The 25697-nt window shown below is 37.0% G+C and overlaps 2 protein-coding genes across 11 annotated transcripts in view; one reads left to right on the top strand and one right to left on the bottom strand.

The window, feature by feature from the left end:
* Positions 1–18505, bottom strand: part of TRIP13 (thyroid hormone receptor interactor 13) — a 35043-nt gene extending 16538 nt beyond the window's left edge. The window contains exons 1-8 of the mRNA XM_044657862.1: positions 18465–18505; positions 18165–18266; positions 11828–11993; positions 11014–11143; positions 7754–7809; positions 6927–7017; positions 3606–3678; positions 379–442 (exon numbers count right to left, since the gene is read on the bottom strand). Coding sequence (XP_044513797.1) covers positions 379–442; positions 3606–3678; positions 6927–7017; positions 7754–7809; positions 11014–11143; positions 11828–11993; positions 18165–18256 — 672 coding nt within the window. The 5' untranslated portion in view covers positions 18257–18266; positions 18465–18505. The remainder of the gene's footprint in view (positions 1–378; positions 443–3605; positions 3679–6926; positions 7018–7753; positions 7810–11013; positions 11144–11827; positions 11994–18164; positions 18267–18464) is intronic.
* Positions 18506–18624: 119 nt separating this feature from the next.
* BRD9 (bromodomain containing 9) overlaps positions 18625–25697 on the top strand; it is a 62793-nt gene continuing 55720 nt past the window's right edge. For 3 of the 10 annotated variants that reach the window (XM_044665202.1, XM_044665193.1, XM_044665211.1), the window contains exons 1-3: positions 18632–18869; positions 22098–22318; positions 23280–23412. In XM_044665202.1, the coding sequence (XP_044521137.1) occupies positions 18818–18869; positions 22098–22318; positions 23280–23412 (406 nt within the window). In that variant the 5' untranslated portion in view covers positions 18632–18817. Of the gene's footprint in view, positions 18870–22097; positions 22319–23279; positions 23417–25697 lie in introns of all 10 variants that reach the window. The other 7 variants (XM_044665254.1, XM_044665245.1, XM_044665237.1 and 4 more) reach the window with 6 other exon arrangements.

Genomic DNA, 25697 nt, shown 5'->3' with positions numbered 1-25697 from the left:
CTCTGGTTTCCCAACTTTGAGGTTTATTCCATTATAAAAAGAAGCTGATTGACACTATAATTGTTGCCTAAACCCAGATAAGATAGTAATGTTAACTAGTAATTAATCTATATTTATTCTGCTAAGTTTTAGTTGAGCTTCTGTTGTATGTTCATATTAACAGTTTAACTGATAAAATGAATTTGGATAAATTGGACAAGGATTCATATTTTGAGTGTGAGAAAATCTGAACCCTGTAATTTACCCAAAAGACAATCAAACAAAAGCAATTCATTCTTCTAGAGCACTATCCTAGGTTTTAAAAGAAATGAACTTAATTTGTACACATAACTATTTTTCTTCAAGATTAGAGAATTAAGCCTAGTATTTAATGCTTACCTCTGAAAACCACTTAGAGAAAAGGCTATGACTATTTATCTCAATCAACTGGCCATATTGATACCTAAAATCAGAGAAAGAATCAATCAAATTGTCTTTTGATGTAAGCCATCTTAAGGTACTTCTTAATGGTAGTCAACTTTTAAAAAGATAAAAGATTGGCAATTTCTCAAATATTTATAAGTTAAATGGCAAATAAGATAAATGAATTTTAGAGCTGAAAGACTCTTAAGAAGTTATTTCATCTAAATCTCAATGTGCAGGTGAGGTAACAGAAGCTCAAAGAAATTAAATAAAATCTCTAAGACCACAAAGCAACCAGGTAGCAATTTCAGGAGATCAACATCTTGATACTCAGCCCAGTATTCTTTACACTATACCACTTATCTCTCTGGGGACTAGCTAAATGTAAAAACAAAAGAAAACAAAACACAACCCCAAACCTTTGTGCCCTTTAAGTTAGAAAAAAAAAAGTAAAAACAAAACATTTTAAATGCTTTTGTTTTTTTAAAACGAACAGACAAAACAGCTGTAGGAAGAAGTAGGCAATGTACTGTGTGGCTGAATTACTGATCACAAAGGTCTACATGCTGAAGCTCCACCTCATACTGGCCTTGTTGTACTGTCCTTCACCAACCTCTGACACCTCCTTGGATTTACTGCTTTGACTACTTCACCCACCTCAGTTGTCTAGCAACATATACATTTAATTTTAATATATATTTATTTTAAAAAACCTTTCTTTCCATCTTAGGGTCAATATTGTGTATTGGTTCCAAGGCAGAAAAGGGATAAGGGGTAGGCAATGCAGATTAAGTGACTTGCTCAGTCACACAACTAAGATGTTTCTGTGGATAAATCCAAACCAAGAACTTTCTGTCTCTAGGCCTGGCTCTCAATCCACTAAGCCACCTACCTGTCCCCTTTTAATGCACTGTTAGAAGGAAAATAATGATTATATTCCTAAGGGTTCACTGTTGACTGGACTCATAGTAAGTTGGAAAATCTTCCCTCTTCATTGGATTTATAAAACTTCTTTCAAGTATGGTATCTTTAATGTTGAGAAAGAGGTAGTGGACAGATTTTGAATCAGGAAGACCCTTTTATTTCTGCTTCTTTAGTATTCTGGATATCTATAATTACTTTGTATAAATTTTGTGTTTATTTACTGTCATTTCCTGCCAGGAAAATATATACTCCTTGAGGGTAGGCACTCTTTCATTTCTGTCTTTCTATCTTTATTGCTGGGGTGGGCAAATCCAGGTAGCCTGTTCTTGAACTACCATGAGTTCAGAATGTTTTCTTCATATGTGTGTATATGTATACATACACATATGTATCTATATTTTAAAATCCTTACCTTCCATCTTAGAATCAATATTTAGTATTGGCTGCAATGTAGAAGAGAAGTAAGGGCTAGGCAATTAGGGTTAAGTGACTTCCCCAGTGTCACACAGTTGGGAAGGATCCACTGAGCCACCTGGTTGCACTGGAAATAGTTTTTATATTTTAATACAACTTTATTAAGAAATATAAAAACTATTTTTAGCTTGGCCATACAAAAACAGGGACAGGCCATAACTTGCCAACCCCTGCTCTAATGATAGCATCAAGCATAGGCTGAATAAATGCTTCCTGTTTTTTAATTACTCTCAGTCATACTAAATTCTTTTCCTTGCAAATCATATAATCTTACCTGACCTTTAAAAAAAAAAGATAAAATGTTTCTCTGATAAAATGTCAACATACCAATATGTAAGAATCAGACTATAATAATACTGAACTTATTTATGTCTGATACTTTCTTTCTGTATACATTTTATAATTTTTTGAGAAGGTATTTGTATTGGTAGTGGTATTTGTAAGGTCATTAGAAGCAAACTAGAAAACAAAGAAAAAGTATCATCTTCATAGAAACACCTTCTGAAAAACTTATTGCACTACTATGCATAGTTATAAATGTTAAGCAAATATTTATTCAACTTATTCCCTCTGAAAATCAGTCCCTTGAAAATTCTATGAAATGAGATTAAGGGAAGGTGAGACCACAAAGTTTGTCTAAAAGCTTTGGGATAGAATTTCATTCATCTCAAAAGTCCTCTGGGAAAATAAAAACACACAACTCATCCCTTTCCAAAAAAACTTTTAAGCACATGACACTTTTACATCATGGTAGGAGCAACTGGGTATTTGCCTAGTGATGTTAAGATCACAACATCAGTATGGAGGCCAAAGATAAAATTTACTTATAATGGTCTTACCTAAAAAACTGTAACCCTTTTGAATGAAATACAACAGCAAAAAATCTCCCCAAAATATAAAACATATTTATAATGGAAAAAGGGAAACACAGGGGGATTTGTCCTTTTTTCCATTATTTTTACCCAGAAAAATACCCTTATGGATCCAGAACCTTGAAAATTCACATTTCTTTTTTTTTTTTTTAACCCTTAACTTCTGTGTATTGGCTCCTAGGTGGAAGAGTGGTAAGGGAAGGCAATGGGGGTCAAGTGACTTGCCCAGGTTCACACAGGAAAGTGTCTGAGGCCTAATTTGAACCTAGGACCTCCCATCTCTAGTCCTGACTCTCAATCCACTGAGCTACTCAGCTGCCCCCTACATTTCATTTTTGAGAGAAGTCATCTTTCATGGAATAACCTCTATTTTACTGACTTTTTTGGTAGTTGCAATGGACCTTAAAGATCATCAAGTTCAGTTCCCTCATTATAGACATGGTTAAATTTAATGGCATATGCCTATTCTAGGAACTCAACATTTATAATATTGTTTCTATAGGATGATACAAGCTCTAAATAACTAAGGAGGTCATGTGGTATGATGGAAAGGACTGTGATAGGGAGTCTGAGCCCTATCCTCTGCTGTGACTCACTACATGACATTGGGAAAGACACAGAACCTAATTTGGCCTCAGTTTTTCTACTTGTAAAATGAGGAGGTTAAAGTAGATAATTTCTAAGATCTCTTTTCACTCCAATATTCTTAGGCCATATATAAACATGGTTGAATAAAGCAATTTTCAGATTTAATTGAAAGCATTTTAAAGTGATATTACAAAAAAATAAATTTTACTGACCCAAGTCAAGTTATGGCTAATAAAGGGATTAAGTAAGCCACATAAAAGGTTCATTTATAATCTTAAAAATTAAACCAATTATATAAGCTAGATAATCACATTTCTATTACTCTCTTTCCCCAAAAAAATTTACCTGCATGAAAGTCTAATTGTCAATTTCTGTGCTAATGCTTTACATAAAGATGTTTTCCCAGTTCCTGGAGGCCCTATAAAAACAAATTAATCAAAGTAAGTTTGACATTTAAGTTCATAATTAAGATAACTAGAATGGCCTAAAAAACTAAATGCAGAGGCAACTGATTAGAAATATATGCTCTATTAAAGTAGTAGGTAGTATATAAGGTTCACAACCTGAAGCCTCATAATTCAAACTTCAGAAAAGGGATTATCTGATTTCAACAGTACCAGTGTAATTTCACTAATGCAGATTGCAACTCTTTCTTTCCTTAGGTGAGGGTTTTATGAGTTGGTGTGGGCATAAAAATGTATCATTTGCTGGACAAACTTCTGGTAATCCTTACCAAACAAAGCCATTTGTGAAAGAGAATTTTTTACTCTATAGTCTATCCCAGTCTATCCCAAGTTAACACTTTAAGTACCTCTACTTCATACCTCACTAGACTGAAGACAGGATTAACTCCCCCTAGTCTACTTTTGAATTGAATCAACAAAAGATTAAACACTCTACTTAGTACTAGGTGAGAAGCTGGCAAGGTACTTAGAGAATTCACTCCCTTAGAAATTCAATCAGCCAGGAATCTGTGAATCTTCTGATGAGAACTTAACCTTCAGAAGGTGAGAAGATGATTCTACAGACACTGCCCTTGCTAGACAATTTGGAAACTGTGTTTGGCCCCTGTGAAGAGGGGAGGGGACAAGAAGTCACCATAAAAAGTAAGCCCCAAACTTCTTCAGAGCAGATAGTCTTTGAAAAGATAGTCTGAAGAGACTGTCTTCTGGAGGTAGACTTGGGTAGTTTTCGACTATGGCTTGGATTGTGGGCTTGGAGTTAGGCCTCTGCTTGGACTCTGACTCTTAAGATTACTTTGTTGGGTGAGTAAAAGGCTGATTCCTTTCCTAGCTTCTGGAGAGACTAGCTTCCATCTTGGAGGAGGGCACATGGTTACTCGCTACCAGCCTTCCTGGTTGAGAAATAATTAATCTCTGCCTGGATTAAGCAGACCCTGAGCAAAACATTTAGGTTGATAGGATAGATAACTTCTCTACCCCCCTCACATTTCTCTTCTTTATTGTTTCCTCTCTATTTGGAAATAAATTTCTGACTCAAGATATAATAAATACTGGTGATCACATAATTTCATATAATCATCATCCAACCATTAATTTTAACCATTACACATTCTAGTGTATAAGTCTGATGTACTGCACGTAAAGCTCAAGGATGAAGCCCTTCCATTTCACTGGAATCTAGAAGAGTTTGACCTCCACTGATATACCCTTCAAGAACTCAGCTAGAGTCAACTCTGATCTGAAAGGCACCAAAACTTAATGTAAATGATATCATAGGAAGTCAGACACATTAATATATCATGCTGAAACTGTGAGTTAGTCTAGTTGTTCTGGAAGACTTTGGAATCATGCAATAAGTAACTGTTAATATACCATTTGTCCCAGCAATTGGACCACCAGCTGTATAGGTCAAAAAGAGAAAGGTCATATATTTACCAAAATATTCATAGCAGCATTTCTTGTGGAAGTAAAAAAACCTAGAAACAATGTTGATGCCCACTGCCTGGGGAATGGCAGAACAAAATGTAGTATAACGATATTATTATAATGGAACACTACTCTACTATATGAAATGATGAATATGAGGAAAACAAAGCTACATGGGAATATCTGTATAAAATGAAGAAAGCAGAACAAAAAAAATACAAAAAACACAACACTTCGAGTTAAAACAAAAAAACAAAAAAAGAAATAAAAATTCAGATTGAACATAGTGAAAAATCAGTTCCAAAGAACTGATGATGAACCGTTTTCTTCCTCTACTAGTCACTTATGTAATATTGTATACACTGTTACATGTAATTGCTACACAATGCTTGCTCAATTGCTTTTCTTTGTTAAAAGGTAAAGGGGTGGGTGTGGGTATGTATATGTGCTTGTGTGTGAAACAATTTCAATAAATCATTTTTAAAAATCCTTATGATGACCCTTCCACTCCTAAAACTACCAACCCTACTCTTTTTCACCTCAGAACTTCTTAAATGAGGGCAGCTGGGTAGCTCAGTGGAGTGAGAGTCAGGCCTAGAGACGCGAGGTCCTAAGTTCAAATCCAACCTCAGACACTTCCCAGCTGTGTGACCCTGGGCAAGTCACTTGACCCCCATTGCCCACCCTTACCACTCTTCCACCTAGGAGCCAATACACAGAAATTAAGGGTTAAAAAAAAAAAAAAAAAGAATTTCTTAAATGAGTGGTCCATTCAGGCTGAATTCACTTTCTCACCTGGTTCTCATTCCTTAACCCCCTCCAGCACTGGACATTATTATTGAGAAGAATTTAGAAGTGGAGTTAAATGGGCATAGACAAGTTAAAGCCTCCCTAAGCCAAAGTTTCTTCATCTCTAAATGTGAATAATACCTTTAGTACTTCACAGGATTTTTATGAGTATCATATATAGTGATACTGAGTTAAGTATATAAAGTGCTCTATAAACCCTGAAGCATTCTGAAGTCAGTGATTCCTACTTCTCCATATCTCTTCTTCCTTGAGCCCTGTGGATCCTATGTCTGCTGACCACCATTCTTTAAGAATCTTTTCATGACGGTCTATGGCACAGCATAATCCTGATCCACCTGCCTTCTCTGACTGCTTCATATCTTTCTACGTCTGTCCCAAGTACAGACTCTGGCCTTGACCCTCTAGTCTTCTTGATTTTTCTGGCTCATATATCTCTAGCACCTTCCCCAACCTTGTGGTGAAAATTCCTAAATCTTTACCTCACATCCTGACTTTTCTTTTGATCTCTAATCCCATATTTTTAAAAAAAAAACTCTTTAACTTCCATATTAGAATCAATGCTGTGTATTGGTTCTAAAGCAGAAAAGTGGTAAGGGCTAGGCAGTGAGGATTAAGTGACTTGCCCAGGGTCAAACAGCTAAGAAATGTCCGAGGCCAACAAATCCAAGACCTCCTGTCTCTAGGCCTGGCTTTCAATCCACTGAGCCACCTACCTGCCCCCAAGCTCCACATTTTCAATGCCCTCAAAGATAGCTATCCCCGGAGATATCTTCTCACAAGCCATCTTCATTGGGATAGAAAAGAAATATGTGATTGTAGGAAGGTGAAGTGAATTGAGCAGTAGTGTAACTTTGTCTCTTTCTCTAATGAAGAAAAAATTATACTCTCTCAAAGAAGTACAAAGGCATAAGCAGTGCCCTAATTTTATACTTTACTTTTCATGAAATACAAAATAAAGCATCTTTACCATGTAGAAGAACAACTCGGTTCCAGGCTATCAGGTTGCTATCAACATTTTTGTCAGAAAATAATAAGGTTGTTGTCACATAGTCAAGCAACTGATTTGAGAGAAAAAAAAAAACAAAAGTAAAACAAAGGCATACATAAATATGGGAATTGATAATAAGGTAATACCTTCCAAATGAAAATAAAAGTTATTAGAAGCAAACAGGACCAAATGAGACCTCTAAAACCACCATCCTCTACAAATAGTTCCTAAATATATCAGACACTAGGTTCAGGTGCTGAATTGTAAATGCGCCTCCAAAAGTCCACACTCATGTCATTTTATTTTATAAAATGCAATTTTAAATATATGAAAATTGAGACTTCCTTTATTAAAAAGTACAAAATAGTGAGTTTTATAAAAAATAACAGCATAGTAGAAAACCATTTACAACTGATTTATGAAATAGTGAAATTTAACTGTTTTCCCCCTAAAACTATGATAAATCCTACTAGCTTCTAAGCACAGATCTCCTGACTGAGTAGTGTTAACTCTATTGGCTTGCTTCCTGTTGGCTTACTTTGGCAGGTCCATAAACATTACCAATATTGAATAATAATAAGGATATATAATATATAATAGCTGGCTTCACATCCTACCCATGCTTCTGCCCTCTTTTGACCCTGGCAGTCAACTATCAAGGTGAATCCAGGAAATACAATTTAAGGAGAGAATAGATCCAAGTAGTCTAAAACAGTCTGAAGTGGCAATTACTAGATCTGGGATCCCAAGGAAGAGTTCTTGTAAAACAAATAATACATTCACATAAAAAGACATTTTTCACTTACGTGTGACTTAACTTCAACATCATATACGAGGCTCTCCCAAAGACCATGAAATTCAACTATAAGATAAAAATTCTGGCATTTAATTCTAGAAAGAATTTATACCTAGAATAGTAGGATTGTAAAAGCTGGAAGAGACTTTAAACATCATATAATTTTGATGTAAATAATAATCTGACCACATACTTTTATTGATAAGTTAACTGATTCAATGAGTTATCCAAAGTTATATAGCTAGTAATGGCACAGTTTATACTCAAAAAGTCAAAACACTTGGATCAGTGTTAAAGAGAAACATAATGAAATCAAAGGTTCATAGAATTACAGAATCTTTGAGTTGGAAAGGACCTCTGAAAACACTCAGTCCAACCCATTCCTGATACAAACCTCCAGAGAAGGGAAAATCATTACCTCTTAAGGCAACCCATTCTACTTTAGGATAGTTCTAATTATTAGGAATTTTTATTTATTTTTAAACATCCAGCCTAAATCTGTCTCTCTGCTATTTGTAGTCACTGCTCCTAGTTCTATTCTCTGGAGCCAAGAACACTAAGTCTAATCCCACTGATCATCGCCCTATTATCCATCTCAGGTCACAATATAGCTTTCCAAAATAGCTTAAAATCTTTTTTTTTAAACCTTTGTTAACCTTAGTTTTCCTCCCAAGTCTCATAACACTGTGATTTTCAGCACTGCTGACAAAATCCATGCAGGCCCATGTCAAGATGCTGTATTCATTCTATATTATCTCTCCTTACTTAAATCTGCTGCAGTTATCTTTTTAAAATTAAAATTGGTTGGTTAGTTCCCTGTGCATTCAACCACCTCAGTATCTTTTCTTTATCAGAATTTTTTCCCTTTGTGTCTTCAGAACCTCATTCTTGTTTTTCCCGCCTTTCATGGCCTGACTTCTCTTATAGAACAATAAATCATTGTAATCCTTCCTATCTTTCCTATGAGGTGTTTGAAACCTGCTCTTCCAAAATCTGGGATGCATGCCAGTGTTCAGCTTTCCTTTTCTATATCATAAACTCTAAAAAGGAATTTACTTTCCCATAATGTTCCAATTATTCCTGCCCTAGCAAAGAGTTCCTTCCTTTTTTTTTTTTAAACTCTTACCTTCCATATTAGAATCAGTAATGTGTATAGGTTCCAAGGCAGAAGAGTGGTAAGAGCTAGAAAATTGGGGTTAGGTGACTTGCCCAGTCACACAGCTAGGAAGTGTCTGAGGCCAGATTTGAACCTAGGATCTCCCATCTCTAGGCCTGGCTCTCAATCCACTGAGCCACTTGAGATCCATTGAGTTCTTGAGAATAATAATGAGATCCACACTAGAACCTCACTTTGTTGATTTCTCTATCATTTGAAGGAAGAAATTATGATAAAATTAAGAAATTATTAGTTGGTGGTAGCTAGGTAGACCAAATGGTTAGAGCAACAGGCCTGGAGCTGGGAGAACCTCGGTTCAAAACTGGGCTCAAATACTTCCTAGCCATGTGAACCTATACAAGTCACTCAATTCCATTTGTCTAGCCCTTACCATTCTGTTTTAGAGTTGTTATTAAGACAGAAAGGGGAAAGAAAGAAAAGAATGAAGGAAGGATTGGCTGCTCTGCTTTTGACCAGAGAGAGATAGTGCTAACAAATGGAGAGATAACAAAATCTCCCAGCATTTGTATATCATGTCTCTATGTCAGCTTGTGAGCTATTTTCAAAACCACATCTATTCCCTTGCTATCTAGGTGATGTCCCCCTTTCCATATTCCAATGATTAACACTGCTTCTTTATCTGCCTCAATTCATCATCACTGAAATGCTTTCTATCATACTTATTCTCTCTTTGTTCTTGAATTTTCTCATATGAGTATATTTTCTTGATGTAGAACGCTACTCTACCCACTCTCAGCTTTCTATCCAATTTATTTCTTCTGAAAACATCAAGTATCAAAACCAATCATCTCTCATTCTACTACATCTCAATGATACTTATGAAGTCATATTTTCCTCCTTTTTGTTAGACTCCCCAGTTCACCCTGCTTGTTACATACACAGTGTTCCTTTGAATAAGGAACTCTGTTCTGCCATTTAATAGCTATGTGACCTTAAACAAGTCATTAAAATTTTCTAAGTCTTAGTTTACTCTTCTGCAAAATGGGGATAATAATTGTAGGAGATATCTCACATGTTATCTTAGAGGGGTCAAGAATATTGCCCATGGACTTATGAAAAAGAATGCTATTCACATCCAGAGAAAGAACTATGGAAATAGAAATACAGGGAAAAAACAATTGCTTGATCACATGGGTTGATGGGGACATGATTGATGGGTTGATGTAGACTCTAAGCGATCACCCTAATGCAAATATTAATAATATGGAAATAGGTCTTGATCAATGACACATGTAAAACCCAGTGGAATTGCTCATTTGCTATGGTGGGGACATGAATCGTGTAACCATAGAAAAATATTCTAAATCAATTAATTAAATAAAATTTTAAAAAAATATTGCCCATGGTCACAAAATGTTGAAAAGAAGATTCAAACTCAGGTTTCCTAAGTCCAAATTCACCAATAGCTCCACCAAATGGGTATTACCTCTTAGATGACCTCCAAGGTCCTAGCTGAGTCAAAAAATGTGTGATCTGTAATTTCCCTTTCTTCAACTTAAACAGAACTATATTTTTAAAAATACCTGTCTATATACAAAAGGCCCAGCTTTTTGTCAGAAGTGACAGTAAGATTTACTCCACAATTAGAAATTTAATATATCTAAAATAAAAATTATGTCCAATTTTTAGGCATAAAAATACCTCATTACATGTGGATATGTATAAAAATGATGTATACAATGAATTCTTTTTTAAGTTAAATCATATTTCAAATGATTAGGATGGATAGAAAACAGCAGAAGAGCCCATGCTAGAAGAGCAGGTGGAAATCAGATGCCTGCTAAATGAATAAAATAACATACTGGTGTTATTCCCTTCCCCTTCCAAGATTCCAACAATTCTGTAGGAAAATATTCAAAGAAATTTGCATAAGCCATATATATGGCAATCATCACAGTCTTTGGGGGAAAACAGAGTAGGGAATCAGTTCTACAATCATGTCTTTAGCATTGGAAATTTTTTCTATATAACAATAGGGAGGGAAAAGCACAATCCATGTGACATAAAAGGTGGTGAGAGTGCTCCTATTAACGCTATTATGATACTTAATTTATGTCAAAGTCTACTTTGGCTATTCATATAATATGTTATACCTGCAGGCAGCACCCAATGATTTGCTGCAATTATATTTTCTGACTCTTCTTCCAAATTTTCACTGCTTGGTCCTTCTTCATTCAGTTGGAAGACATGGAGGGCAAGAGTACACTTACTCAAGTCAATTGGCTATGAAGAAAAAGAAAACTACCCTAATAATCAACAAATATTGAAATAATTCAATTATATTAACACTACCAAAACAAAAAACATATAAAAGTGGAAATATAAAGGATAAAATACAATATGACAACTGTTTATAATAGTGTTTCAAATTGGGCTCACAGTTAAAGCTCAAAGTGGGCTGAATTCTAGGCAACACATAATAAAACTGCAATATGCTAACAAGGAAGCCAACTTCAATACCACACCAAGCTTTATCATAGAAAAAACAATCAGAATTTTTTCTAACATTCAATGGGTGACATACTTCACATATGAAAATGTTAATTAAATTGAAAGGTGTGTGATTCAATTCTTTTTTTCTAATAATGGCAACAGATTTATGTTGCTCCAACCACACTCTCACCTAACAATATCTACCCTCACTGCTATTGCCATTGTAATCACTCACAAGATGTTAGAGAGTAGTATAGTATATATGAAACAGCAGAAAATTAACTAGCAGATACAGAGATCAAACTCATGGTACATTCCTCATTAGAACACTGTATAATGCCAACACAACTGGGTAAACCAGTCACAAAGAAGACAAACTCAAAAATATCTTAAAAATATGAAAATAAAAATTAAGATTTATTTAGCTAGACCTTAAGTAGCCAAAAGGTTAAAAAGCATGAGTTATTTAGGTACCTGTCGTTCTTTAACTTTTAACTCTGTATCAACAATAGACACAGACTGCACATTTCTGGACAGAAAAGCATCATCAAACTCAGTCCATGTGTAATCTCCAAACACGATGTTGTGTCTGTTTAGCAGCTTTACAACATTCAGCTTTATATCTTCTTTTTTTGCAGTGCTATTAAAAACAAAAATGCTGTTGAGGTCAAATTTATGTTTTTCTACTAGAAAATGGTTAGAAATCTATCCATTGAACTACAATGTTGGCATTCTGATTGCTACAACTTTCTAAAATAACAGTTTATTAATAAAAGTTTATGGTTTACTAACTTTTAGACTAGAAATCCATAAGATTAAAGTAAACTGATTCATAGAATGTGTCAGAAGAATTTCAGTTTTAAATTCCCAGGGGTCAAAAATCACCCTCAACTATTAGCAGTACTTGACTTGGTATGAATGCTTTCCTTTAAAGACAATGAATGATATTCTTCTTATTTTCAAAATCAACTATAGAGTTCAAACAGCCTGAATAAGGACTATTGTATTATTTATTCTCAGTAAGACTTACTAACTGAAGTAAATCATGTTTCTGCTCTGCTCTAGGAATAATTTAACTGAAACACAGAAAGGAGACATAATTCATAGAATGTCAGAGATGGAAAGGACCTCTGAAGTTATTTAGTCTAACTCAAACCCAAAATAGAATTTCCCCTACAACCTACTCAATAGATGGTCATCTGGTTTTTGTTTTAAGGCTTACAATGAGAGAGAACATACTCTTTAATGAAGGAATCAATTCTAACATGGAAGAGTCTAAAGCAGTGATGGGCAAACTACAGCCCGCGGGCTAGATGGGGTGGGGGTGGGGGGAAAGACACCGTGAAATGTTCTATCAGCCCACCACATTATTCTTAATCTGACAAATACAATAAGTAGGATATAATACAATGAAACTTTGAAAGAGCTGCCTTAGAAACAGTCTGACAGATGAGTATTTCCTTTCGTTTGGCCCCCTCTTTAAAAAGTTTGCCCATCACTGGTCTAAGGAATTAGAAAATTTTTATCTGACACAAATCCAAATATATATCTCTTTGCAATTGTTACCTATTGCTCCTAGGTTTGTCATTTGGAGTCAAATAGAGCAAATCAAAACTTTTTTATTAATTATATACACTTCAACTACTCAAAAGACATATATCATGTTTCTCTCCTCCCTTCTAGTTTTCTCTTCTCTGGCCTTAGCAGCTTAAGTTCCTTCAACCACTCCTCATATGACAAGAATATGAGGCCTGCCCTTCACCATCCTATTTGCCCTACTCTGAAAAATCAATTCACAAATATTAACTCCCTTTTTACAAAAGGCAATATGCTAAGTGTCTAGTATATGAAAACCAAAATAAAGCTCTCCCTGTCCTTAAAGTTAGATTTTACTAGGGGATATAATACATCCAAATAAGTAAATATAAAGTAATTTAAGGAAGGAGATTACATTAACAATCAGGAAAGGCTTCCTCTTGGAGACAGCATTTGAGCTGAAACTTGGAAGAAGCTAGGGATCTAGAGATTCTAGAATGTGAAGATGAAGTCAGTGCATTCCAGACATGGAGGACAGCCTGTGTAATGGAGTATAATGGAAACATTGAATGATACGGCAACTTTTTGTAGGTTATAATAATAGTCCAAGTCAATGGCTATGTGAGCACAGAGAAGGGGATGGATGTAAACAGTATTCTAAAGGCAGCACTGACTTAGCAAATAATGAGATATAAGAAGTGTACAAGAGTGGCAAATTACAGATGACTCAGAAATTACAAACCCAAGTAATATGGAAGTGTTAGCGTCAACAGAAATGAGAATGTTTGGAGTAGAGACATCTTTAAAGGAAAGATAAGTTCTGTCTGGCTATCCTAAGTTTTGAGACTTCTAAGAGACATCTAGGTAAAGACATCCAACAGATATTTTGTGAGGTAGGATGGAAATTTGAAAGAGAATTTCTGGATAGATATGTAGATTTGGGAATCAAAAGGCTCAGAGATTATTATCAAATACTTATAAGAGCAAAAAGAAATTGAAAGAAAAGAAGGGGCAGAGGCTGGGAGACACATCTTAGTGGACAAGAGAAGAAATAAAAAGGACTTGAGAAGGAATGGTCAAACAGAGGAAGAGAGAAAATTGTCACAGAAGCTAAGAAGTTAAAGACAATCCAGGAAGAGGATGTAGTTAACAGAGATAAAACTAAAGAAATCAAATGATGGCTGAAAAAAAGCCACAGGGAACCTTTGAAAGAACATTTTTAGTTGATTAGCTGATTTGAAAGATATGTAGCAAGAGTTATAAAGTGAGGTGAAGAAATGGAGACAAGTAGAGAATGAACCTTTCTAGGAATTTGTTTGGGAAAGGAAGGTGAGATAGAGAATGCTAGCATGAGAGAATGCAGGGCAGGTGAAGGTTTTTAAAGAATAAAGTTTTAAAGAATAAAGAATGAATATGTTCATATGCATCTACGAAATATCCAATGGATAAAAGGAGATGAGAGGGAGGGAGGACCTGATTAAGATAAATGTCTAGAAATGGAAAGAAGGAATAGAACAAGGCACAATAATGGGATTATTTATGGCAAGGAAGAGGAAATGGATGATATAGTTGATCTGAATTATGAAATAAAGAAGACAGAGCTCAAGGCACATGACCAGTCAGAATCCTCTGCTGCAGGAAGGAACAGAGATAGAGTGGTATTAGAAACCTGAGGAAGAATAAAGGATTTTGCCTAGTGGACTATGGGAAATATGGTCACAAAAATTAGAAAAAAGGATCATCATACAGCAGGGACTTTAGATTAGGATAGGAATAAGGATTGGGCCTATGATTTCACTAGTAAAGATAACTCCCAGTTGAGGAAACTACCAAAGTAGGTCAGCATTAGTCTCTAGTATAGACTAATAACACAGTCTAAAATCTTAGAGAATTGTACAGTGCCTAAGAGGTTAAGTGACTTACCCAGAGTAACAGAGAAATTTGTGTTGAAGATAGGTTTAAAAGCCACATTGGCCTCAAGGTCAGATCACTATTCACAAAAGCCTCAATGTCAAGATAAGTTAACATAAATGTGTAAGGGCAGCAGTGTGTCATTTTCTCTAAAAGGAGTAAGTAGAAGCAGAAAAGGTGGGTGGAAAAATTAACTCAGGGCTATGGTTTGGTAAGATTTGAGCAATCATGATGCAAAAGGGCAAGAAATTCAGGGGTATAAATTAATACTAGAATCTAGAGTGGCTAGTTTAACACTCATAATACAGAAGAAAGAGAATTGAAGATTTGTTCAGTGCTAGATTCTGAACCTAGTATGAGCACTAACTAGCCACATGACCTGTCATTTTGCTTTAGCATCATTATTATTAAAATGTAGAAGATGGACTACATATCTCTGAGGTCTCATTGGGCTTCAAATTTCCATGATCCTACAGTAAAATGGTCAGCAGCTTTCATACTGTCCTCATCACTATCCTACATTTCCCAGCCCCCTTGCCTTGATGCAGTACCTGCAATGTCAATGCTGTGATCTTATTCTTGGGCCAGAATGTAGAGGGAGAAAAACCCAAATGGTGAACACCTCAGCAACTACAAATAATCTAACTCCCAGCTCTCACTTTAACTGAAACCTAATTTTTGTTCATTAATCCTTTCACTCATTTTATACTGATTCCCTCATTATCTCAAATATCATTGTTAGGCTTTTAAACCTACAGGATAACTACTGAAATACTTACTCCACTAATGACTTTTTAAGCCACTTAACCTTCTTTGCCCATTTCCTCATCTGTAAAACGAAGAAGGAAAAGGCAAAGCACTCTAGTATCTTTGCCAAGAAAACTCCAAATGAAGTCCCAGAGTCAGACACAATTGAACCAACTAAACACAAAAAATTATTTTGCATATATGTTACATTTATTTATCTACTCATCAACTGAATTGTTTACACTATTCAATCCTCTCAACAGCTTTAATTGTTAGCAAATTTATCCTTAACCTCAAGCCTAAATATATCACTGCAATTTCAAAGAATTGGTCTTCCTGATTCTGCCCTCTGGGTCCTTACAAGAACAAATCTAATCCCTTTTCTACATAATAACCCTAAAAATACTAGAACACAGTTAAATCTTCTCTTGTCCTGCTTAAATATTCCCATTTCCTTCAACTTATATTCATGACAGATACTTAAGGCCCTTCACTACTGTGCCATCCTCCTTTGAATGCTCTCTACCCTAATTAATTTTATATTGAACTGTAGTGATCAGAAATGAACACAATACTTTACATGTTTAAGCAAGGCAAATAGTAACTATTTTGTTATTCTTTTTTGTGTGTGTAATTTTCTAATTTGTAATTCTTCTGGATTATGACTGCCTTCTAGTTATCTATCCCTCCTAGTTTTATCTGAAAATATGAAATGCATGTTCTCTATGCTTTTATCCAAGTCACTGATAAATCCAAGGCCATGATCCCTAGGACACTCCAAAAAAACCTCATGACCAAGATGATAATGAAGCATTACTGACCACTCTTGAGTGTGGCCCATTTAACCAGCTTAAAACTTTTTCACCATTTATTTCTTATCTCTCCATCTAAAACTGAATGAAAAAGCAGTTAAGTGTTTATTGTGTAAGTATCCATGCTGCACTGAACTCTAGGGAAACAAATGCTTCATTATCTCAAATGAGACAATATTTGCAAAATGTGCTTATTTGGTATAATACCTGGCATACAGCGCAACTATATAAATGTTTCTTCTCTTCCTTTTCCCTTTCTCTATCCCCCACTCCCCACCAAAAATGAAGGAAGACAGCACACACAAGGGCATGGTACTTTAGGAAAGGCGTTTGATTTGTGAAATCTCAAGAGTTGTCAGTAGTCGATGACAACTTTCTCTAGAAGTAATTGTAACTTTCACCTGATTACCCAGAGGAAAAATTAGAAAAGGAAGTGAGAGCAGCTGATGCAGAAGGCAGGTGGCAAGAAAGCAGGTCTTCTGACTCCAATCATCTATTTCCTATCCTCCTACTTATTGTGTATAGAAGTTGCAATACACCTAAGGCATCATACTGAAAAATAGGATTTAGAGAGGCTATCCTCCAGAGTATCACTTCAGAGAAAAGCCTAAGGAAAAAATAGTTATAGTGTACCCTGCTTGCAAAGTGACTAAACCATGCAGCAATGCCACAGTTACCCACATACTCCAAGGTAGTCAAAGATAGAAAGGTAGATACACCAAAATATTTATAGAATTACTTTTAGAGGAACAAAGACCTAGGAACAATGTCATTGTCCATCAACTGGGAAATGGCAAAATGAACTGTGACACAAGACTATAATGGCATATAAATTCAAGAATTCGGGAAGCATGGGAAAATGTGAACAAATGCATGGGAAATAAGCAGAATCAGAAAAATATTACACAAAAGGTGACAAATCTGAAGCTAGAGAGGATCTAGTTCAGTGCTATCTTTTTGCATATGAGGAAACTGAGGCCCAAGAAGATTGAGTGATTTGCCCAAGGTAACAAAGCATGGTCAGACAGCTAGTATTTGAAACATGATGCCAAGAATCATAGAATTTAAGAGTTGAAAGGGACCATAGGAGTCATCTAGTCCAATCCATACAGAAGTCCTCTGATTCCAGGGTCTTTCCATTATTGCCTCCCAATGCAATCACTACAACCAGCATAAATGAAAATAACATTACTAATCAACCATTAAATAATTATAAACTGCACACTAGGTGCAAACACTGTGTTCAAAGCTCTGAGGAAACAAAAAGAGGCAATAGATAGTCACTGTCAACAAGGAAGATACAATCTAACAAAGCAAAACTGAATACTGTATAAATATAGTATGCTATACTTGGATCCCAGAGAAGATATATGAGAATACCCCTCCCAGTCTGTTGTGCAAAGAGAACTATTGGTGTGGATTACTGCCTATACTGTCAGATTCTACTGATGTAATAGTGTTCTCTGCAAAAAAAGAGATATATTAAGACATAATGTTGATTTAGGAAGAAACGACATTAGTTAATGTTTTATTGTTCTCTGAATAAAATATATTATTAATATTAAAAGTGTATTAGGAAATAAAGCTGATGTAGAAAGAAAAGATATTAGTTAATGTATTAATTGTTCTCTGCAAAAAAATTAGAAAAATAAATTATTAATATTAAAGTATGTTTAAAATATATTTATTAATGGTAAAATAAAACTTGAAATATATTATTATTGATTTTAAATAAATAAGTGCCCTGAAATTGGGATGGCTAGGCCGGAGTGGGCGGAGCTGGCTTGCAGGGCGGGGGCTCTGACCTGTTGCAGCGCAGATGCACCTCCACGTTGATCACGGGTGACTCGGACACACAAGGAAGCGCCTGCTTCAGGTCCCCGACTGCTTCGTCCATCCCGCCGCCTCTGAGGGAAAACCCCCGGGGAGAGAAGAGAGGGCGGGCTCAAGTCACCCCATCGGGGTAAAGCAGCCCCACGCGCCCGCTGCCTTCCCTTCCTCCATCCCTACCTCCCTCCCTCCCGGCCTGGCCTCGCGCCGCCTTGCCTCTCCTCGCGCCGCTCCCCTAACCCTGAGCCCCAAGAGCTATGGAAGCTTTATCTCACAGTCCTTCCGATGCAGTCCGAATCTGCCGCCAGACCGCCTGACCCCGCGACCCGGAACTACTAGGACCGTGCCCGCCTCCCAACCCCGCGGGAGGAGGGGTCACTTCCGGTCCTCGCCCAGCGGAGCCTGGGCTTTCCCCCTCCCTTCCTCTCTCCCAATCTCCGCGGCGCGGAGGGAGCCCGAGGGGCGGAGAGAAGAGCGGACGAGCCAGAGGAGGAGGTGGGGGGCAGGCGGGCGGGGAGGAAGGCCGCTTGCGGGGTATCGGCGCCGCCACCTTCTCCTTGCCTCTCCCGGGTGCTGCGGGGGGCCCCGGGGGGCGCCTGAGCCCCCCGCCCGCGGCGGCCGCCCCGCCATGGGGAAGAAGCACAAGAAGCACAAGACCGAGTGGCGATCGTCGTACAACGGTGAGAGCTGTCGGGGCCGCACTGGGATGGGGCGCAGAGTGGGGGAGACAGGGACCCGGGGGGGAGTCTCGGGAGGGGGCGGCCGGCGTTCTTTCGGCGTGCTCGCCACAATGCCGGCTTTGTGACGACACAGGGGTCAGGGATTCCAGAACTCCCGGGGGAGGGGCCGCCCCGTCGGCTCCCCCAGCCACCCTGCCCAGCTCGGGACCCCCCCACCCCAGTACTCGCTGGGCACGTGACCTTCTTTGGAGGAGGCGCTGGTCCGCTGGGGGTGGTCCCCAGTGGGAAGAGGAGCGGGTGACCCTTGGGAGAGTTGGGGCTGGAGGGGCTATGAGGGGCCTTTGATCTCCGTCCATTCCAGCTCCCTCATTTTACAGATGAGAAAACTGAGGCCCAGAGAGGGGAAAGTGACTTGTCCAAGGTGACGCTGGTAGTAAGTTCTCTTGAGTGCTTAATCAGTGTTTATTGATTATCGATTGATTGGTTAGATTGTAAATTCTTACAGGCAGAGACTATCTTTTGCCTCATGTTGTTTCTCTAGTTCTTAACATAGTGCCTGGCCCATTAGTAGACACTTAATAGATGTTTATTGAATTGAGTTGAATTCTATAGTACGTAGTGTTGGTGGGTGTGGAGTAACCCAGGGAGCATCCTTGTCTTCTTAAAGTAGCATGTATGGCATTAGCAAGTATTCTGTTAGGTGACATTGCTATTGCTCATACTCAGCTAAGTAGTATTCCTTATACTCTGCTAGGTGACATTACCCATATTCTGTGAGGTGGTGCCCATACTCTTCTAAGTGACATTCATTGCTATTGGCTTTAGACAAGAGAATAAATTTTTCCATGGAGTGGGCATGAGTAGTACTCCCAATCTTGAGATTATTGCTGCTGCACTCAACTGGACTCAAGGCGAATTTTTGGTATAGTGTTTTACTCTTGCAAGATCTACTGGGGGGTATTTAACAAAAAGACACTTTTTTCTAGACTGGTGGTTGGTAATGATTTTGGAAATTTTACTTTGGAAATTATGCACATTGTTGTTATCAGAGATCTCTGGTCACCCTAGAAAGGGGAGTATTCCTTGATTTCTAAGGGATTGTGAAGCTCATTCTGTTCTGTAGCAATGAAATGTCTCTAGGTTATGTCAAAATGTGGCTTCCTACCTTTCTACATCACATCCCAGCTACCTGGACCTGCCTCCTGAGTCCTCTTAGCAGTTTTAGCATAACTGAACAAACTCACCCCCTTTTTTGGTTGTTCACTATAATAAAGGAGTTGAATTTTTGTTCAAACAAACAAAAACCAGACTATTAAGTGATTTGTAGTGGTGAGCCCTGCTTTTACTTTCTGAGCTCTGAAGCTTCATCTTTTAGTTTCTGTCCCTGGTTTGCTCTGACTTTGAGCTAAGCTAGGTAGAGACACTTGCTTTTGCAGATTTTCAGAATCTTTCCAATTAACAGTGTTCTCTCTCCTCTCCCACCAACTACTTTGTTCTTATTTTATATAGATGATGTGTTCATTTGCCAGTGTACATGTTTTCTCCCCAGTGGTCTGTAAGCTCCTTGATAGGCCTGTTTAATTTTTATCTTTGTATCACCATTGCCTAACACTATCTTGCACATAGTAGACACGATAAATTCTTGTCGAATTGAGTTTTATCATATTGTGTTAAAATCCTTCTCCTATAACTTTACTGCATTATGTCAAATTCTGCCTTTGGGGATAAGCAGAACAAGTTTTATGCCTTCCATGATAGCCTTTATTTGAAACACAATGCTCTGCAGTTTTCTCCAGGCCAAAAGTCTTGACTCTTACTCCCTATGTGACCTTGAACAAGGCTGACCTTGAACAAGGCATTTAAGCTCTCTGAATCTTAGTCATTTCATCTATAAAGTGATGTTGTAAGCTCATTTGTCAGGTGATCTCTGAGATTTCATCTATGTTTAAATTTTATGACCCATTTTTGTTCATTTAATCTTACTAATTCCTAATTCCAAGTCTTCTCATTTCTCTTTGCCACCACTCTTCTCTAATTTTATCAATATCCCCTTTGATATATGGTGCTCTGGTAAGGCCCAATACTCCAGATTTGTTCCAACTAGAACAGAATGTGGCAGGATTCCCTTGGTCTGGACATTATACAGTGTATTCATTTGACCTAAGTTGCATTAGCTCTTTGGGGTGCCAAATCCTACTTCTACTTTTTGAGGTTGGAAACCACCAAATCTCCTAAGACTTTTTTGTATGAACTGCTTGCTAGTCATGCTCTCATTCTGTCTTTTTTACAATTTTTTTTAAAACTGAAGTTTTAAAATTTAAAAATCAAGTGAAGCTTGATACTTGACCAAACTCATTTTCTTTGTATTAGTTTTAGCTTACTATTCTATTCTAGCCTACCAGGGCTTTTTTGCAACATGATTCTGTAATTAAATGAATTATTGATATTTGTCTACCTTTGTGTCATTTACAGACTTAATATGCATATCTTTTTTTCTTTAGCTGAATTGTTGGCAAATTTTGAAGCAAATCAAGTTAAAAGACAACTCTATGGAACCCTATTAAAGATCTCCTTCCATTTTAATATTGGCCAATTTATCAATAATCCTTAGCTCTCACCTTATAAACCATCTTTTTGTCTCCTAAACCACATGTTGTATTGATAGGTGATCTTCCTTTTATCATCTTACATTTTCCTTTATTTTTAACCATCACTTCTTGCTCTTCACCATTCCTGACCCCAGTAGTGATGATAGTGATCTGAATTCAGGTCACTGCTTTTGGTTTGCTTCTGGGCCCACAGCATTGCTCCTTATATTCCCTGAAGGGCCACCTTCATTGTACTTGACTTGGCCTCCTGCAGTTTCAGCCACTATTTTACTGTCTTTGTGTAGTTGTCTGCTTCTTTTTCATTCATATCAGACTAGTAGCCTCTGTAGAGGTGTAGGGAGAAGATGTTGGATAATTGTGCAAGGAAAGGGATGGCAAGACTGCTGAATTCCAGTGCCCTTGCCATATTTGCCCTATCAGGATGGGCCTAGCCACATCATCCCCTCCTCCCTTTCCCCTCATCTCTAGCCTGTGGGCAATTTGGAATAAAGATATCTCAAGATGTGGAAGGGAGGGGAGACAGTTGTTTGTCAGCTAAAAAATGTTTTTTTCCCTAAATAAAAATTTTATTGATGAAACTCAAAAACAAGTTATATAAAGAGCATATATTTTTATTTAGATTATGTAGACAAGCCCTTGGAGAAGCCATTGAAACTAGTACTTAAAGTTGGAGGAAGTGAAGTTACTGAACTCTCGGGATCAGGCCACGATTCTAGTTATTATGACGACAGATCAGATCATGAGCGAGAACGTCATAAAGAAAAAAAAAAGAAAAAGAAAAAGAAGTCTGAAAAGGAAAAAGAAAAACATCTTGATGATGAGGAAAGGAGAAAAAGAAAGGTAAGTTATATTTGAGCAACCCACAGTGATATTACTGTTTTTACAATTGGAAATAGTAATCTGTCTTGATAAGTTTTCATCAGAAAAAAATTGTACTTCTCAAAAGTGTTTTCATAGAATCTTTATTTTTTAAATCAATCAGTTCTACAAGATGAATTTGGGATCATAGAATTAGAACTAGAAATTAATTAAGAATTAATCTAGTCCAACCCCTCATTTTGTAAATGAGGAAACTGAGTCCCAGAAATTAAGTGATTTGTCCAACATCACATAGATAATAAGTAGCAAAACTGAGTCACATCCAGCCCTCTGATTTCAGATTTTTCAGTGTATTAAACTGCCTTTCTATAATATAGTTTTTCTCCAAAAGAAATTTTATTCCTTCATAATTAAGAACACAGATTATAAATAAAACAGGAGGTGGGTTGGGGTAAAGAAAGATTTCAAAAAGAACCTTACTTTGATCATTCAGGGTACTAAAATTAAATTTCATTAGGAGTAACATACAATTGATTTTCTGTACTGAGTTATATAGGTTGGGGTCTACTTCAAGTTCACTCAATATAAATAGAACAATTATTTTATGTATTTTTTGTTTTTTTGCATTAAATACCCAGTGAAGACTCCAATGTTTAATTTTAAAAAACTGCTACAAAAAAGAGATCTGTAAAATCCTCCATGTTTCTTAGCTTCCAAAGAATAAAAGTTTCTTGAAGTTTTGGATCCTGTATCATACTGAAAACAATTGCTACTGTTGAAGCTGGGGTGGGGTGGGGGGGCTGGAGGTGGGGATGAAGACTCTTAGGAGAAATGGATTTCTCTTACTAGAACTTTTTTTTTCTTCCCACAAACTGATGAAATTATGTTCCTCAAATTTATAAATCCCTAGCTCAGCCATTTGAGGCTGGTTATTCTTAAACCTCAGTGCTACAATCATTTCTTCCTTGTCTTTACTTTTTAGGAGGAGAAGAAGAGAAAGCGAGAAAAGGAGCATTGTGACACTGAGGGGGAGACTGATGACTTTGATCCAGGAAAGAAAGTGGAGGTTGAACCTCCTCCCGATCGACCTATCAGAGCTTGCCGAACTCAGCCAGGTAAGAAGGAAAAATTTTAATTCCTTAAAGTATCAGGAATTTTCCCCCATAGAAACTTTTCTAGAACAGTGGAATTCATAACTTTCAAATTAGCTTTGATAATGATGCAAAATGAAGAGAGAAGGGGGGGGGGTCATGAGATTCCCTTCTCTATCAATTTTCTTTTCAGTAGTAGATTTAACTTAAAAATGACTAACAGTAGAATTCTCAGAATCTTGGCCTTCATTCTAAAACAAGAAATATTTGTGATTGGTTCAAAAACAAAACATACCATCACTCTTTCCTGCCGAGGTCAAACTTCTTTCCCCTAATAAGACAACTAATAGCTTTTAAGTTATTATAGTTCTGTATAGTTCTATATTATATATGTTGTTATACATAAATCCTTCAAATTAGGGACACAATGCAGAAATCTTTTTAAAAGTCAACAGAAGAGAGCTGAAGGAAGTTCAGAAGGACAAGCAGGAAAATTTTGAATGTTACCTGTGGAATTTATTGTGTATTTGAAAGGAAAAGCAAGCTGTACAGCATGGAGATTTGAAGTTTTGTGTACAGTCTTCTTTTTCTGCTCTACTTTGTAGAAATGCTTATTTGGCATTTGTTTAAAATGATAAAATTTAAATAATAAATATTAATGCCAAGTTAATAAGCACTTATTAAGTATTATATGCTAGGTTTCATCCTAAGCCCTCTTTTCTTCTCTTTTATATTATTTCACTTGATAATCTTGACTCCTGTGCTCACAGTTATTGTCTCTGTAGTGATAATACTTAGATATACTTAGCAAGACCTAAAAGCTCTCCCAGTCTCCAGATAGACATTTCTAACTGCTTATCAGACATCTCAAACTAAATGCCCTGTACTTAAACTTTATGTGTCCAAAACTGAACTAATTATCTTTCCCCTTATATCCTTTCCCTTTCCACACTTCCCTGTTACTGTCTATGGAGCACCATATTCCTAGTCACCCAGGCTTGTAACCTAAGGGTCATCTTCAGTTTCTCCCTCTCCCTCACCCTTCCTCCTCCATATCCAATTTGTTGCCAAGTCCTATTGATGTTATCTTCTTGATATTCCTCATTTATACTCCCTGCTATAAGCCCTTAGCACCTCACACCTAGATTATTGCAGTAGCCTACTTATCAGTGGTCTCCCTGCCTCCACCCTATTGTCAAATTAATTTTCCTAAAGTTAAATCCTACTGTGCCACTCCCTTCCCCCTTCATTAACCTCTAGTGGCTCCCTATCACTTTCAGGATCAATTATTAAATCTTTTATTGGGCATTCAAAATCTTAAATAACCTAACCTTCTACCTTTCCAGACTTCTTACACCTAACTCCTTCCTGCTCTTCTCACACCCCAATTTGCTCTGTGATCTAGTGACACTGACCTTGTTGATCCATACATAAGACACTCCATCTCCAGACTTCGGCATTTTCCCTAGTTATTCCTGGAATACTTTCTCTCACCTCTGTCTCTTGGCTTCCTTCAAGTTTCATCTAAAATCCTACCTTCTACAAGAAGCCATTCCTGATTCTTTTTAATGTTAGTACTTTCCCCTCTATTGCTGATCTCCAGTTTATTCCATCTGTATTTTGTTTGTATACCGTTGTTTGCATGTCATCTCCCCCTTCAGTCTGTGAGCTTCTTGAAAGCAAAGACTGTCTTCTGCATTTTTTTCTATCTCCAGGGCTTTGCAGAGTGCCTGGCACATAGTACATGCTCAATAAATAAATGCTTATTGATTCATTGACTAACACTATGCTTCATGCTAGGGATTCAAATGGGTCCTGTTCTTGGGACCTCACAGTCTAATGGGGAGACAACATGAAAATAACTATGTACAAACAAAATATATATAGAATAAGTAGGAGATAATCTTAGAGAAGCACATGTTATATGGACAATGAGAATGCTTCTTGCTTAAGGTAGGATTTTAGCTATAACCTGAAGGAAGTCAAGGAAACCTGAAAACTGAGATAAGGAGGAAGAAAATTCCAGGCTTAGGAGATAGCTAATGAAAATTCAAAGCCAAGAATTGGAATGTCTTGTGCCTAAGAATAATGAGTTCTGGTTCAATTTTGAGAAGCCTTCAGTACATCCATTCATAAATATACCAATACCTGGCCTGTACTTGGAAAGAGAGATTGGGACTTGGCATGTGTAGATCTTGTAGTCAACTAGCTTGTTGTGCAAGACATGAACATAAATGATAGGGGTGTGTGTGTGTGTGTGTGTGTGTGTGTGTGCGCGTGTGTGTGGGTGCATATACATACATACATAC

This window comes from Gracilinanus agilis, chromosome 1, assembly GCF_016433145.1.
Source record: "Gracilinanus agilis isolate LMUSP501 chromosome 1, AgileGrace, whole genome shotgun sequence".
Lineage (NCBI taxonomy): Eukaryota > Metazoa > Chordata > Mammalia > Didelphimorphia > Didelphidae > Gracilinanus > Gracilinanus agilis.
The sequence above is the reverse complement of the archived record's forward strand: the minus strand, read 5'-3'. Positions and strand labels throughout refer to the sequence as shown.